Source organism: Phyllostomus hastatus, unplaced genomic scaffold, assembly GCF_019186645.2.
Source record: "Phyllostomus hastatus isolate PE091 unplaced genomic scaffold, TTU_PhHast_1.1 phas_contig_159, whole genome shotgun sequence".
NCBI classification, from domain to species: Eukaryota; Metazoa; Chordata; class Mammalia; order Chiroptera; family Phyllostomidae; genus Phyllostomus; species Phyllostomus hastatus.
This window is the reverse complement of record NW_025333640.1, coordinates 36,278,114-36,292,393: the sequence shown is the minus strand read 5'-3', so window position 1 is coordinate 36,292,393 and position 14,280 is coordinate 36,278,114. Positions and strand designations below refer to the sequence as shown.

At 44.1% G+C, this 14,280-nt stretch overlaps 1 protein-coding gene across 1 annotated transcript in view; it reads left to right on the top strand.

The window, feature by feature from the left end:
* INTU (inturned planar cell polarity protein) overlaps positions 1–14,280 on the top strand; it is a 46,257-nt gene that overhangs the window by 13,578 nt on the left and 18,399 nt on the right. The window contains exons 4-8 of the mRNA XM_045830685.1: positions 1,357–1,563; positions 5,857–5,975; positions 8,040–8,129; positions 10,457–10,534; positions 13,536–13,728. Of these exons, the coding sequence (XP_045686641.1) occupies positions 1,357–1,563; positions 5,857–5,975; positions 8,040–8,129; positions 10,457–10,534; positions 13,536–13,728 (687 nt within the window). The remainder of the gene's footprint in view (positions 1–1,356; positions 1,564–5,856; positions 5,976–8,039; positions 8,130–10,456; positions 10,535–13,535; positions 13,729–14,280) is intronic.

Below are 14,280 nucleotides of genomic sequence, written 5' to 3'. Positions count from 1 at the left end.
ACTGCCCGCAGACCCAGCCCGTCTCTGTGACACCTGCTTCCCTAGGGTGTCTGCCGCTCCTCTGTGCTCCCGACAGCCAGGGTTCCCTGCCTCCAGGCCTCCCCTGAGCCCAGAGCCCGCCGTCGGTCCTGTCTGTGCTGTCACAAAGTCTGTGCTCAGGATTTCCCCAACTTCTAGGTTTCTTACATTTCCAAGGAACACCCTCAAAGGCTCCCGTGAATTTTCTTTTGGACGTTCCTAAATCATTCACCGATAAGAGAAGCCCCCGCCCACCCAGCCGTTTACTTCCTCAGAGCCTGCCCGAGGGTTTTATGTGTTCACGCTTACGTTTGTATTTGTTTTCTTGCACACAAATATTGAGCATCACCGACCGCGACAGATGCCACCCTCAGAGGATGGTCTATCAGGCCATGTAATGCTTACAGGTTGCTCGTTGGGGCCAAAACCGCATACCAAACACTGTTTTCACATCCTGAATGCATTCCTGAAAGAGTGTGTTTTCAACTCTTCCTCACCTTAACCATATGTCAGTTTCCATCACAGAAATCTTGACTGTTCCCATGTAGAATCTGTATTTTTAATTTATTTTTTTAATTTGCTTCATATTTCTGCTCCCCCCAAAATATACTAATTTTATACTCAGCCTTCTAGTGAAAACTACTTTTAGTCAAGGCACACACTGGTGCTGTGGAAGGAGCGAGTTCTCTTTGGCCACCCTAGCGGCATCTCTCCTTTTCCAAGGAAAGGTAGCCGAGGAGCGGAAGCCCCTTCCACATCCTGGACGCTGACCAGTCTGGTTTGACATCAGGCCTTGAAATGAGAACCGCCCTGGTACAACTGATAGATAATCTTTCTTAGGGCCGTGGGCCAGGTCCCAGCACGCTGATGGTTCTTCACTGTCCTCAGCGTGTATTCTAAAGGATGTCTAAGAGAAGGGTCCTTGAGCCTCACCTCACTTGGAAGGAGCGCCGGTTCTGGTTGACTGAGGTCACTTTTAATCCTGAACCTCCTCCATCACTTTCCCCAGACGAGTCGGTGCTACCAGTGCCTGTAATGTGGTGCTAGCCTTTCCCACACTGTCAGATCGCACTGATTTTTGTCCTTCTGGAGCATTTCCTGTTCGTGGGATAATGTGTGCAGGACACTGGGCCGGAGCCGAGACACGACCGTGAACAGAGTGCGCGGCCCCTGCCCCCCAGGAGCCCACGCTGCCAGGAGGCGTCGCTGCACGCCGTGCATGCCTGAGAGTGTGTGTGTGCGTGTACAGAGCCTCCTTTGCAAAAACCGCAGCTGATTTCCCCTCGGTGAAACATCAACACCAACACCAACACCAACACGTTGTTTTAATGTGCAAAGGTGAAACTGACGTTTGAAAACGCATATGCCGTGAAAAAGGAAGCAGCGCAGCCGACACAGAAGAAGGCGCAGCTGAACACTGAGGGGGACTTGGTCAAGCTTCTCTGGGGAGAGGAGGTCGGAGGCTCTGAGCAGAAGGTGCTCCACACGCCGCACGCCGTCCTGTATCTCACCCTGGAGCTGGACTCCGAGACGTCGAAGGAGGAGGTGAGTGTCCCCGCCGGGTGCAAGGGAAACACGGAGCGACCCTGCGTAGTCTTCCAAGGGAAGAAGACACAGTTTCTCGGTCACTCCGTGTCTTTGTTCTCGGTACGTTCTTTCTTCCAACTGACTGGCTCAACGAATCCATTCGTGGAGATGTGAATTTGTGTCTGCTGTCTTCTTTGAAAATCTCTTTGCACGGATTGCTTCGTGATAGCTTGGTTGCTTGCGTCCTTATTATTCTTGTTCTGTACTCTATTTCTGTTTTTGTGTGAATACTCTTAACATTTTATCACGTTTGTCTTCACACATCCTAAAGGTAAACACGGTCTTCGCCCCTTTCCAAAACGAGGCAAGGCCCTGCACATGCCCTCGCCGCAGTCACCCCCGTCCGCCCACACGCTGTTGTCTCCGGTGTTTTAGTGCCGTCATTTTTTCATCCCACAAATTGGGCATAGTTGTACTATTATTAATAATAATTATTATTCTAGTGTATACTTTATAAACTATAAATTATGTATTATCAAATTCACGTTTCACACGTGTTTCCCGGAAATGGGCCTTCTTTAAATTTATCTGCACGCTTACCGATTTCTCCGTGCACCATTCTTCCTCACATCTGGGACTGTGCTCACCAGGTCGCTTTTTCTTTCTCCCCAAACAGGTATTTAGGAATTTCTTTTTAGTGAAAGTATGTGTGTGATGAGTTGTTTTCGGTACCTCCCTGTCAGTGTGGTTTTCACCCCTTCTTCCGTATTGAATTAGTCAGAAGAGGCCACTGGCCCTCCTGTCTCAGCGGCTCAACATAATTTTCTCACTTCAAAGCAAATGTTCCTGGCGATGCAGTTCATCTAGTGGTTCCCTTATTCCCAAGAGCTTCTGTGTCCTCTGCTGCATCTTCGGCCTCCAGTTGGCCATTGCAAGAAGGGAGGAAGCATGCAAGAAGGGAGGAAGCATGCAGCGACCCATGGCACATTCCAGAGGGCTGGCTTCAAAGCAGCACCATCGCTTCTGCTCGTGTCCCAGCACCTAGAGCTAGTTATGGGGTCTCCCCTGATGCAAGGAGGTGAGAAGTGCAGTCAGGCTTCCTGTGTGGCCAGGAAGAAGAGGAGGTGGAGACATGGTCTTGCTTAGGCTAACCAGGCACAAAGCGATTTCTCCAATCTGTTCAAAGATAGCAATTCCTTAGTCTTCTGACTTCCATGCTTGCGGCTGAGAAGTCTGCTGTCAGTCTTTCCTCTGTAAGGAATGTCTTTTATTCTCTTCATCCAGTTTCTTCATTCTGCTCTGTTCATACTGTTTTTGAACCTCTCCATTGTGTTTTCTATTTTAACAGTCACGGTGTTATTTTTAGAAGTTTCTGAAAGTCTGCACTGCTGCTCCTGGCAGTCTCATTGCTTGCTCCTCTTAGTGAGTCTCTGTTTCTCTAAGCATTTCCTACAGAGTTCTTCTCTGTTCTGAGTCTGCCCATCCCACTATCTCTAAGTCCTGAGGGGACTCTGACTTGCGGTGGCATGCCTTCTTATGTCCCCGGAGGTCATTAGCTAAACTTACTGCTTGCTTTTATCTTTGGGAGCCCTGTGTTTATAAACCGGGAATGCGTTCCTCCAGAGAGAATTTGCTGCTTCTGCTTCTGCCACTGACCTGGGCACTGCAGCCTCACTCAAGGTTCTGGGTTTAACACACGGGTCTTAGGCTTCGCTCACCTCCTGAGCCACTAGCCCAACGCTCAGGGTCTTGATCAAAGCTATCGTAGGCATCCACCCTCGGGACAGCCCTTCCTCTGCCTTTCTGGCACACTCAGCACTCCCAGCTGCGGCCCCAGCTTGCTCTGCAGTGGTGGGGAAAGGGGTGTGGAGAGGACGTCCTTGGAAACCTCTCTACTTCCTTCAGGTCCAGCAGTTCAGACAGGCGAGCGTTGACCGTGCATCTGGCTGTTTCATAGCCCAAGGGTCTCTCGAGGCATCTGCTTCACCATAATGATTCTGCTCGGAGCGGAAGTGGGACCTGAGAAGTTTTTGCCTCATTTACATCTCTTTGTTTTTGAAATCCTCGCAGTCTGTATTCTCAGTGCCAAAGCCATTTTATCCCAGGGGTGTATTTCCATGTGTTGCTTCTTCATGTATCAAAATTTAGTCAGTAACTGGAATGGGAAAGTAGGGATTTGCCTATTCGTAGTTTTGTCACTTTTCTGTGTTCTGAAACATGCAAGACCTACAGTGAATTATCCTAATTTCTTGCATGCCTGGTTAATCCTTGGTATCTTTAGAACAAATGAGAAGTTGAAGCGTTTACTATCTAAAACACAACCAGTCTCTGGGATGGTAGCGCCCTGCCTCTGGCCAGGCTGTCTTCAAGCAGGGTACTGCTGGGGCCTTTTGTCGTCCTTGCCCGTCTTCCCATGGGAAAGTGTGCCGGCGTCTCCCAGTGAGCAGGTTTCGGTCTGCGGACAGCCCTGCATCAACACCGTGTTCAGCAGAGGCTTTTTCTTCTCGCTGAATAGAGTGGAAGCCGCCGCCGCCCATGCGTGCTGCTAACCAGTGCTGGCAAACGCAGCTAATTAAGCCGGTCGGGGGAATCGTGGGGCCAGCCGGGCCTTTCACAGCCAGGCTCCTGGGGCCGGTCGCCGCGGGCAGTGGGAATAGAGATTTTCTTAAAGGACCTTTTTTTTTTTTACCAGAATGACTTATTCTACAATAAAGGGTCATAGGGTCATTTTGTTTTCACGTGAGTTACATATTTCAGAAAAGCTTGTTTTCTTTGAGTTGCATGATTTGGGAACTTAACCAAAAAAAAAGGAAAGGAAATCACTTAACCAAAAGTATCAAAGGAAATAAGGTTATTTGTTCCCAGCGGTGTTTGTTATTTGGCTAAATGCAGTACGTTTATTTACTAGCCACGTTTTAAATGCATTACGCAGACATAACAGAAGATCTTACCTTAATATCCGACTTAATTTCTAGAGATAAAGCATTGAACTGTTTTTACACTAGAAACACTGTGAGGAAATTGGAGTTGTTAGGCAGAGTGTATTTGGCCAACTTATTCCATAGCAAGTTGCATATATTGAATGTGCTTATTCATAAGTATAAAAAGCAGATGTGTACAGTTTATTTATACTTTTTTGATTTAAAAGTTGCCAGGACATACACACCATGTGACATAATTATTTCTTGTAAAAAGAGATCAAAACAAGGCATAGAATACTCTTTAGAGAGAGAGAGAACCAGGGAAAAGATCTGGTAATGTTTCAGGAGATTGGGCTTTTATAGTGGCTATATTAATATTTATGTATATTGCCGTTCACCTGTATTAGTGGAAGCTACTCTGCATTCTCCAAGGTTTCTATCTGGAAGTTTTTTGTTTTGCCTTCTTTTTATTTGCCTTGTAAGAGGAATGGCACAGTGCTTTAAGTAACAGCAAATACGTGAGGTCCAGAATGATTCACCCCTTCGTGTAACAAACAGTTCTGGCACAGTACACATCCTGATTTCGGAATTTGTCATTTTGTGAAAACTGCATGTTTCCTGAGAGCATGGTTTTCTTGGAAGTAGAAAAGTAGTTAACATTTTGTGATTATCTTATAGATCTAGTATTTTTCCATAATTTGACATGTGCTGTCTTTTAAAGATTTCTTTCAGATTAATTGTAGTGGGCGAACTCTTTCCAATTTAAGACAGGTACAATTTTATAATATCGTAATGCTTCTTTCTCCCCATCTGCACCACTCTAATATCCTTCCATGTCCTCTTCCATGAAACTTTTTAATTTCAGTGTTGTTTGGGGTTTAAATATAGATTTAATCATTAATCATGAATTCACAAAAAATCACAAAAATTATCTTGTGAAAGTCATTAAATTTAAATATTCCTAAAAATTACATGTGGTATCTATGTAAATATTGACTACAGAAGGTAAAAATATTTGTACACTGAAATATAATGAAAATTATTGGAATTTCCTATAAAGGAGATTCAAGTTTAAAATGTGGTTTGAAATCAGCTGAAATTATTCCAGTTAATTAGTGTCCCACTCAGTATATATTTTGGTATTGTGACCAACTTTGATATTCTCTACCTTATTTCCAAGTGTAATATTTTAAATGCCAGTTAATGTGTTCAAATTCCAGGCATATTTCTCTTCTTACGTTTGAATGTAGCTCCCACTGAAGCTGAAAGGATTCTTTCTGTTGTTGTTGATGTTCTTTTGTTAATACAAAATCTGAACTTTCCACGACAAAAAAATAGTGGTTGGGATGTTTGGGGAGTGTGGTCATTTTTGTCTGTTTTCGTTTGACAGCAGGAAATCCTTTACCATTATCCAGCATCCGATGCGTCTCAGAAACTGAAGAGTGTGAGAGGGATATTTCTCACACTGTGCGACATGCTGGAAAGTGTAACCGGGACACGAGTTACTAGGTAATGGTTGGTTTTTGTTTCGCTTGAGTTCTTTTTCTTTCCAGTTCTTTGCCTTGATTCTGACAAAATGCTACAGAAGTCTCCAGTATCCAAATACACTTATTACATATTATACAAATAGGCAGATAAATCTACATGTACAGATATGTAATATAGATCTATCTGCAGATATTTTGTCTCTCAGCCAGGTTATTTCGTCCAGTCGTGTGTTTGAAGTGTAGGTTCCCAGCACCACTGCAGAGCTGGGTGTTTGGGTATGTTTTCATTCACAAAGCTGGGCCAGTGACCTGCACTTTAGAATTTAGTTCATGTAGGTGATAGATATCTCCTAAGTATGGCATTATGATGAGTCTAGGCTTTTTCATGTTTTTCTTTAAGATTTTATTTATTTATTTTTAGAGAGGGAAGGGAGGGAGAAAGAGAGAGAGAGAGAAACATCAATGTGCGGTTGCTGGGGGTCATGGCCTGCAACCCAGGTATGTGCCCAAACTGGGAATTGAACCTGCGACACTTTGGTTCGCAGCCCGAGCTCAATCCACTGAGCTACGCCAGCCAGGACTTTTTCATGTTTTTATCTTGATTGTTAACTTTCTGGGTGGGTAGTACCTTTGTGGTTGGTAAAATTGACTAAATGCTTATTCTGTATTCTTCTATCATAGTTCTTACAACACTGATAGAGAAAACAACATCTTTTAGGAGGCATATTCAGAATGCAGTGTCATCTGTGCACATTTTTTCAGTGATGGATAAGCAAGACTGAGGTCAAATCATTTTTGGGAAAATAAAATACATCATGTCATCAGTTATATAGCAAAATATCCCATTGCACAGGGATTTATGCAGCCCTGACCGTGAAGAGCCACAGTTAACTTACAGGAAGAGGGACCTCAAAGCTCTTAAGTTTTGTTTAGGGACTGGTTTCTCTTTTCATAAAATAAATTTGTGAACTATAAAACATTTTCTTCCTTAATATTTCAACAATTTTTTTTCTTTTTTCTTTTTTTTTAAGATTTTATTTATTTATTTTTAGAGAGGGGAGGGAGGGGGAGAGAGAGAGAGAGAGAGAGACATCAATGTGCGGTTGCTGAGGGCCATGGCCTGCAACCCTGGCATGTGCCCTGGCTGGAAATTGAACCTGCGACACTTTGATTTGCAGCCCGCACTCAGTCCACTGAGCTACGCCAGCCAGGGCTCAACAATTTTTGACTTTACAAAAAAAGTTTGTCTCAAAATTTAAGAGCCCTCAAATACGGATAAAATGTCAGATTTCCTGTGCTTCAACTTTTCTTTTTTCATTTTTCTGACACCTCTGTGGTTTTATAAGAAGTAGGATCTACAAAATAACAAGAAGAAAAATTCTCTTGTTTTTCTAAACACAAGTCATGTTTAGCTGTGGGACTTTTAATGTAGTGTGCATATAGAAAATACTAATTTTCTAGACACTAGGAATGGAGGTTCCATTTGGTGTATACATTTTGCCTACATTTGGACTCATAAACTCAGGCTGCAAGCCCCCCTTTTTTAAAAAACAGCCTTATTGAGATCTGGTTCACATTTCATACAATTCAGTGGTTTTGTATATTCTCAGATACACCCAAGCATTCTGATCCAATTTTAGAACATTTCAGTCACCTCAGAAAGCAACCTTGAACCCTTAGCTATCGGCCCATGGACCCCGAGCCCCAGGCCCCCACTCACCTGGGCTCTGTGTCTGTAGATTCCCCTTTTCTGGACATTTTGTGTGAATGAATCATCATATGTGGTTATTTGTCACTTCTCTCACTTAGCATAATGTTTGCAAGGTGCAGGATCCTTTCTAACCTTTTTTTTTTTCCTGTAATATGTCTAATTTTTTTTTAGTTTTTATGGGTTTTAAAAACTATTTCAGAATATATTTTTGTTGTTACACAATTCTTTGGCAGTTAGGGATATGAAAAGAAATATGCTTATTAAACATATGTTTCTTAAATCATACTATATGCAATCTTTTCTGAATGACTATTTATAGTTCTATAACGTTTATAGATATTCTAAATTTATTTTGACTTTCTATTTTTTTCTTAGCTCATCCCTTCTTTTAAATGGGAAACAAATTAATGTGGCTTATTGGAAAGAATCTGACAAGTTATTGTTAATTGGCCTGCCTGCTGAAGAGTAAGTTGAGATTTTTATTTACCTTAAAAAGCCATTTCTCGAATATTACTTACAAAGTCTGTTTCATTAAAATTATGGCATTTTCGACATTTTTGCGAACTCCTGAAACAGCTGTACAATCTGAAGGTCTTTTGCGCTGGTGCAATGGCTGTGAGTGTCCCTGTGGTAAGAACTCTGCAGACAGGGGCCAGAAGGGCCCCCTGGTGAAGGTGGGAGCTGTCATTCACTCTTCTCAGCCATATGGCCGGCAGGTGGAGGCAACTGAGAGACAAGCGTGTCCTCTGGCCGACTTTGGACGAGACCGTAATTAGGAGTTTGCCCGTGTACAGTTTTTTGCTACTGAGACTTTGAATTGCGGTCAGCAAAAAGGTGTTTGCCCTGGTCTTGAGCACCTTTGGCAAAATAAGGAATATTTAACCCTAAAGTGACTTCTCTAATAGTACATCTTATCGTGCTATCATGGTCTCCCATGGTCTCCAACTTGCTTGGATTTTTTAAGTATATCTTTTTCATTTTGATAGTTGGAGGTCAGAGCAGGGTTGATATTGATAATGATGTGACCGTGAACCGAGGGACTGTGTTAGGTATTTTACATTCGTAAACCAGTCTCCTTTATTCTTCAAAATCAGCTCCAATGGACTTGACGGCCGTTGGCCCCTTTCTATACATGAGGAAAGTAGAACAAAGAGAAGGTTAAATGACTTGCCTGAAGTCACATAATCAGCAAGCAGCAGCACTGGAAATTGAACAAGTGTCCGTCTGAATTCTGAGCACTAGATCACTTCCCTAGTGTCTTAGCACAGGGGAAGCAGGGGGACGGAGGGAGGAGTCTGGAGAACAGCCCCAAGGAGATGGACTTAACTCCTGGCAGACTGTTCTGTGTCCCTGTTCAATGCTTTATAAAGCTTGTAATTTAGACATGTGCCTACTTTAAGAAGTAATTGGTCAATTTCTATGAAACTATTATATGGACTTCAGTTTTTCCTGTTGGTCCATAGAACCGTCACAGGTTGTCTAACAATTCGGAATCAAATGTAAAACGAATAGGGCGGCATGTAACTGCTGCAGCTTTAGAGAACACCACTGTGAACGAATCTTTCAGTCAATCTGAACACAATGAACACTCTGGCTATGACTATAGTCTAGGTACTAATGCCTATTAACCAGGTTTCTTCCATTATATAACAGTGTGTTCGTTATCTATTCCTGCTTAACAAATCAGCCCAAAACTTAGGGACTTAAAACAGGAAACGTTGATCATCTTACAGGTGTGTCTGTGGGGAGGGAGTCCCTGAGCACCTTCGCTGGGTGGTCCTGGCTCCGGCTCCCTTTTCTCTGCGGCTGCGGTCCAGCGGGAGCCCGGGACACAGCCCGCAGGCGGCTTACGCTCAGGGCCACCGCAGGAGGCCTCGGCCCCACGCCACCCGGACCTCTCCGTGCAGCTGCTGGAGCCTCCGCACACACGACATGTCAGCGGGCTTCCCCCAAAGCAAGATCCAACATAGAGAGGGGCGGGGAAGCCGCAAGACACTTTATGACTTAGTTTTAGAACAGATACCCTATCATTTCCACTATTTGCTCTTAGCTAAAGTGAGTTTCCAAGTCCTGCCCACGTTCAAGGGGAAGGAGTTAACTCCGCCTCTTGTGGGGGAAGCGTATCAATTTATGGACATGTTTTAACACCGCAAACAGGAACTCCAAAGTAAGCTACGGTGGGAAACATTGAAAGGATATGTTTTGAAGGTGACTGTAGCCTTCAACAGAGATCTGACCAGTTGTAAATGTGGGGTTCAAACTTCTTCACATGAAGGGATAATGGTGCGGTGACAAACCCTAGATGGTGGCTGTCTTGAAACAGCTCGTGTGTACTTTTCTGTCTAAAAGGGAGCTATGGTCGTCCCTTGCCATCCCCAGGGGATTGGTCCTAGGGCCCCACGTGGATACCGAAATCCGTGGGCATCCAAGCCCCTCACAGGGAATAGCATAGGACCCTTCTGGGAGACTGCCCAAGGCCCACGGGCCGGGTTATGGAAAGCTCGGCTGCTCAGCTGGTGTGGGTTTACAAGGACTGTGGGACATCCGTAATAGGGCACTTGAGGGTGCAGTGGCAGGGGAAGCATTTGCCTTTAGACGTCTGGAGAGGCCCACGGGCAGAAGAAAAATGAAATGCAGTGGCAGCTAAAGGTACCATAGGCGGTCAGAGAGGGAGAGGAAGGCCCAGCTAAGGAACTGAGCAGAGGCTGTAAACTTGATCTGCGTCTCTTAGGTAAGTATCATGTGATTGATTGTATTGTAAATAAACAAGTGTGTTAATGCCTTTTTTTTAGAGTTCCTCTTCCTCAGCTACGGAATATGATAGAAGATGTTGCCCAAACCTTGAAATTTATGTATGGTTCTCTAGATAGGTAAGTATGTCTTTGAACTGAACCTCAGGTTTTAAGTGCATGATTCTGAATCAGCTTTTGCACTTGACTGCCATTCCTCGCTTGGCAAGTTAGTTGTCTGAGTTGCTCCCCCAATCCCTCCTATCCTATTTTACAGCTCTGCACAGTTTTTCATTCGATCCGTACTTTTTCTCTCTTGGTCTCGTATGTTACTTGAGTGAAATAAAGACGTAACCTCAGTTACATTCTGACTTGATATATTTCTGTAGGGGCAAATGTAAGAGCATTTTCCTAACAGAAGATTTTAAATATTTTTGTATGTGTGTGTTTTTCTCTGATTATATAACTCTATTGTCAAATTCACTATTCTAAAATCTGATATTTGTTTGTAAAAAAAATGTAAGTGAAAAAGTAGGCACTGTTAAAAACAAAAGACGCAATACGGAAGGTGTTAACTGTTCAGTTTCCTGTGTATCCTTCCACACATTTTCTATATGTGTGAGTACGCATGCTCTCTTTTTTACACGTGGGTTCATACTGTACATACTTTTTTTCTGTCTCTTGCCTTTTTAACCTTACAGCATAATATGATGCGTCTTTCTTTATCTGAAGAAGGATTTTTGAGGAAACTGTTCAATATTTGGTCACATAAAACTATGGATGGAAAAAAAAATTTTTCTCTTTGTGGGGTTTTTATAAGTCCCAATGCTTCAGAGAGCTAGAGTGATACCTGTGCTTTCAGAGCCTTAAACGTGTACGCACCTATGAGTCCAAGGACAGTTTCGGCATTTTCCCAAACTACAGTGGTGTCGGCTCTCTGTTATCTCTGTGGCTCTCGGCTGTCACTGTTCTCAGCGCAGCCGCCAGGAACGTTCTGTGACTGTGCCATCTGGGAAAACCGTCTGGTTTGCAGTGTCCTCCCCCGGGAGCTGCTGAGGAGATGCATTCCTCTGAAAACCAATTACTTACTCCTCAGCGTTTTCCAAATGTGTGAGCCACAAAAGGCCAGGCAGCCACAAACAGGGCTTTTGCCTTTTACTGATAAGGGAATCTTTAGCCAAGGAGGTGTCAGGGTGTGGTTATAAACTACTGCCTTAAATGTATACTAGATAAGCTAGCATTGCTCTGTTTTGCCCTGATTGGAGCTTTGTGTTTTTATAAAACGAGATAAGCGAAAGAATAAATCCCTGCAATAATGACTTCTGTTCAGAAGATAATTGGTTGGTGTTGCTGTGCAAATTTCAGTAGGCTGGAGCAGGTTGGAGGCAGAGCTTCTATCGATTTGGAAGTACCTCCAAGTTGGCAGCAATTGAGCTAGTTTCTCCTTGTTCCAGTGAGAATTTGAAAGGCAAACTAAGCAATAAATGTGAGGATACATTGGGTTCTTAAAACCAAAAAGCGCTGTGGATCCAATATGTTGTTAAGAGTCATTTTGCAATGATTTTTTAATAATAAGGATTTTTTTTTCTGATTATGGGAGATATGGAAGGCCCCTTGAGCCACAGAAAACTGATTATACGTGAAAAAAGGTGAGTGTTGTGACCCAATAAGGACAACAGTTGCCCTCCCCGTTCTCAGCCCGTCCACCCGAGAGGCCGCATCAGCCCATCGTCCATTCTCTCCACCTTCGCTGTTGCCCTGTCTGGCCATAACCATCTCTCAGCGCTCCAGTAACTCCTAACTGGTTTCCTTCTTGCCTGCATTCTTGCCACTTTCACGAATTTCTTTTTTTTTTTAAGTCTGATTTTTTATTGAATTTTTGGGGGGTGATATGGGTTTATAGACTTATATAGGTTTCGGGCATGTGATTCCATAACACATCATCTGCACATTGTATTGTGTGTTCACGGCCCCAAGTCAAGTCCACTTTAATTGATCTCCAAATGCAGTTCGAGTGGCCTCTCTACGTGACCCGGCTCCTGTCCACCTTTCTCGTTTCAGACCTCAAACCCCACCCAGCCCTCCGCACCGTGCTGCAGGTGTCCTGGCCACGCTTGTTCTCCCTTGGGCTTCTGCACTTTCCCTCTCCTTGGGACCTTCTTGACATGAGGACCTCGTTCTAATGTTGAGACGGTTGGGGAAAGAGGCCTCCTTCTCAGGGACTCTCCCCCCACCATTCCGTCTAAAACAGTCAGCCGGTCACATCACACATTCACACGGCCCTGCAGAGCCCTTTGTCAGAGGTCCCGTTCTTACTGTTCGTGCCCTTGTTGCCTTTCTCCACTAGCACGCGGGCTCCACTTGGTGTTTTCACTGCTGTGCCTCCAGCCATGAGAACAGTGCCTGGGGCACAGGAGGCGCTCACGTAATTTGTTGAATGAATCGATGAATTGTATTCTGACGTATACCAGTTACTGTGTTATCCAGTGGGCTCTTCCAGTGCGTGGTTGTGGGTGATGCTGCATTACTTTTGCATGGCTAAAACCAAGGCTCTCTCTCCCCCTCTCCAACAGTTATGCCTTCATTAGTAAAGAGGGGAGGAAATAACTTAGGCTAATTTGTGTGCTTACTAAGTAAGGAGCCTAGTATGTGCTCCTACTAATTGTATACTAGATACTTTACATGTGAATAGGAAATTCAGAGAAAGCTTAGATGGTTTTCCTTGTGATATCCACCTCGTAAGTGCAGGGCTAAGATTCAAGGCCGGATCTGTCCTATTACAAAGCTCAAAATCTCTGTTTTTCTATACTGCCTGCAAGATATTGAAAGTTGTAAATGGCTGTTAGTCAGAGGTAAAAACAACTTACATTTTTTGCAAAAAGGGTCCCTCAGCCCTTTCTGCTGTAGATAGGCCATTTATATTTGCCCCGTGGCGCTTCCATAGTACTGTCTACTCAGTGCATTTGAGAGTAGATTTTAAAGTAAAAACCATGACGGTGAATTTCTCAACACGGTCCATCAGTAACACCGTGGCGGTAGTCCTTAGGGATGTGGTGGGAAAGATCCAGTCCCCTTAGCAGCGTGCAAAAGACGGCCGGCCATTGCCACGTGCCGTTCTAACTCGGAGCTCTTGGTCCCTCAGTGCCTTCTGCCAGGCTGGGAACGCCTCTCGCGTGGATCACTTCTTTGAACTGTTCTTTCAAAGAGCTCTGCTGCCTGCCGGGCCGCACGGCGGCGGGGCCGGCCCCGGGGCGCAGCAGTACGAGGCGGCCAGCGCGGTTCTTCTGGACGGGCTGCCCGGAGTACGGTGGCTCCCGCTCCCGCAGGAGATCAAGGTAATCGGAGGCGCCATCGCAAAGTAAGACTCAGAACCCGCTGTCTTTTCCTTCTCTGTCTTCTCCGTTGTTTTTTTTTTTTCTCCCTTAACTTTTTGTTCTTGTCGAGATTGTGGGTGAGTGTTAGAAAGGCGTTCGTTGGGGAAGCAGGAGCTCCAGTGAGTGAACTTAGACAGATTTTCTTTTCTAGATAGAGATGAGCTCTTTCATCTTATTACAATGTTTAAGCTTTGTCCAAACTTGGGGTACTTTCCAGAAATCATAATTGTAGGGTGTATCTTACTTACAAATTTTGTGACTTTGATTTTGTAATGCAAGGTTATGTTCGGGTTTGTTTCTCATGGATGAAAGCTGGATGGAATGATTGGCTAACAAACAATATTCTTAGCTAAAGTACAGATCTCCACTAATGATGGCAAAATCTTCTTCTTTCTGTGACTACAGGTGCTTACTGTTTTGGGGAGCAGTGTCTTTAGACTTTTGACACATGAAGATTAAATATTATCTTCCCCCTAAGAAAACTGAACACATTTTAAAACATAGCCTATTTTA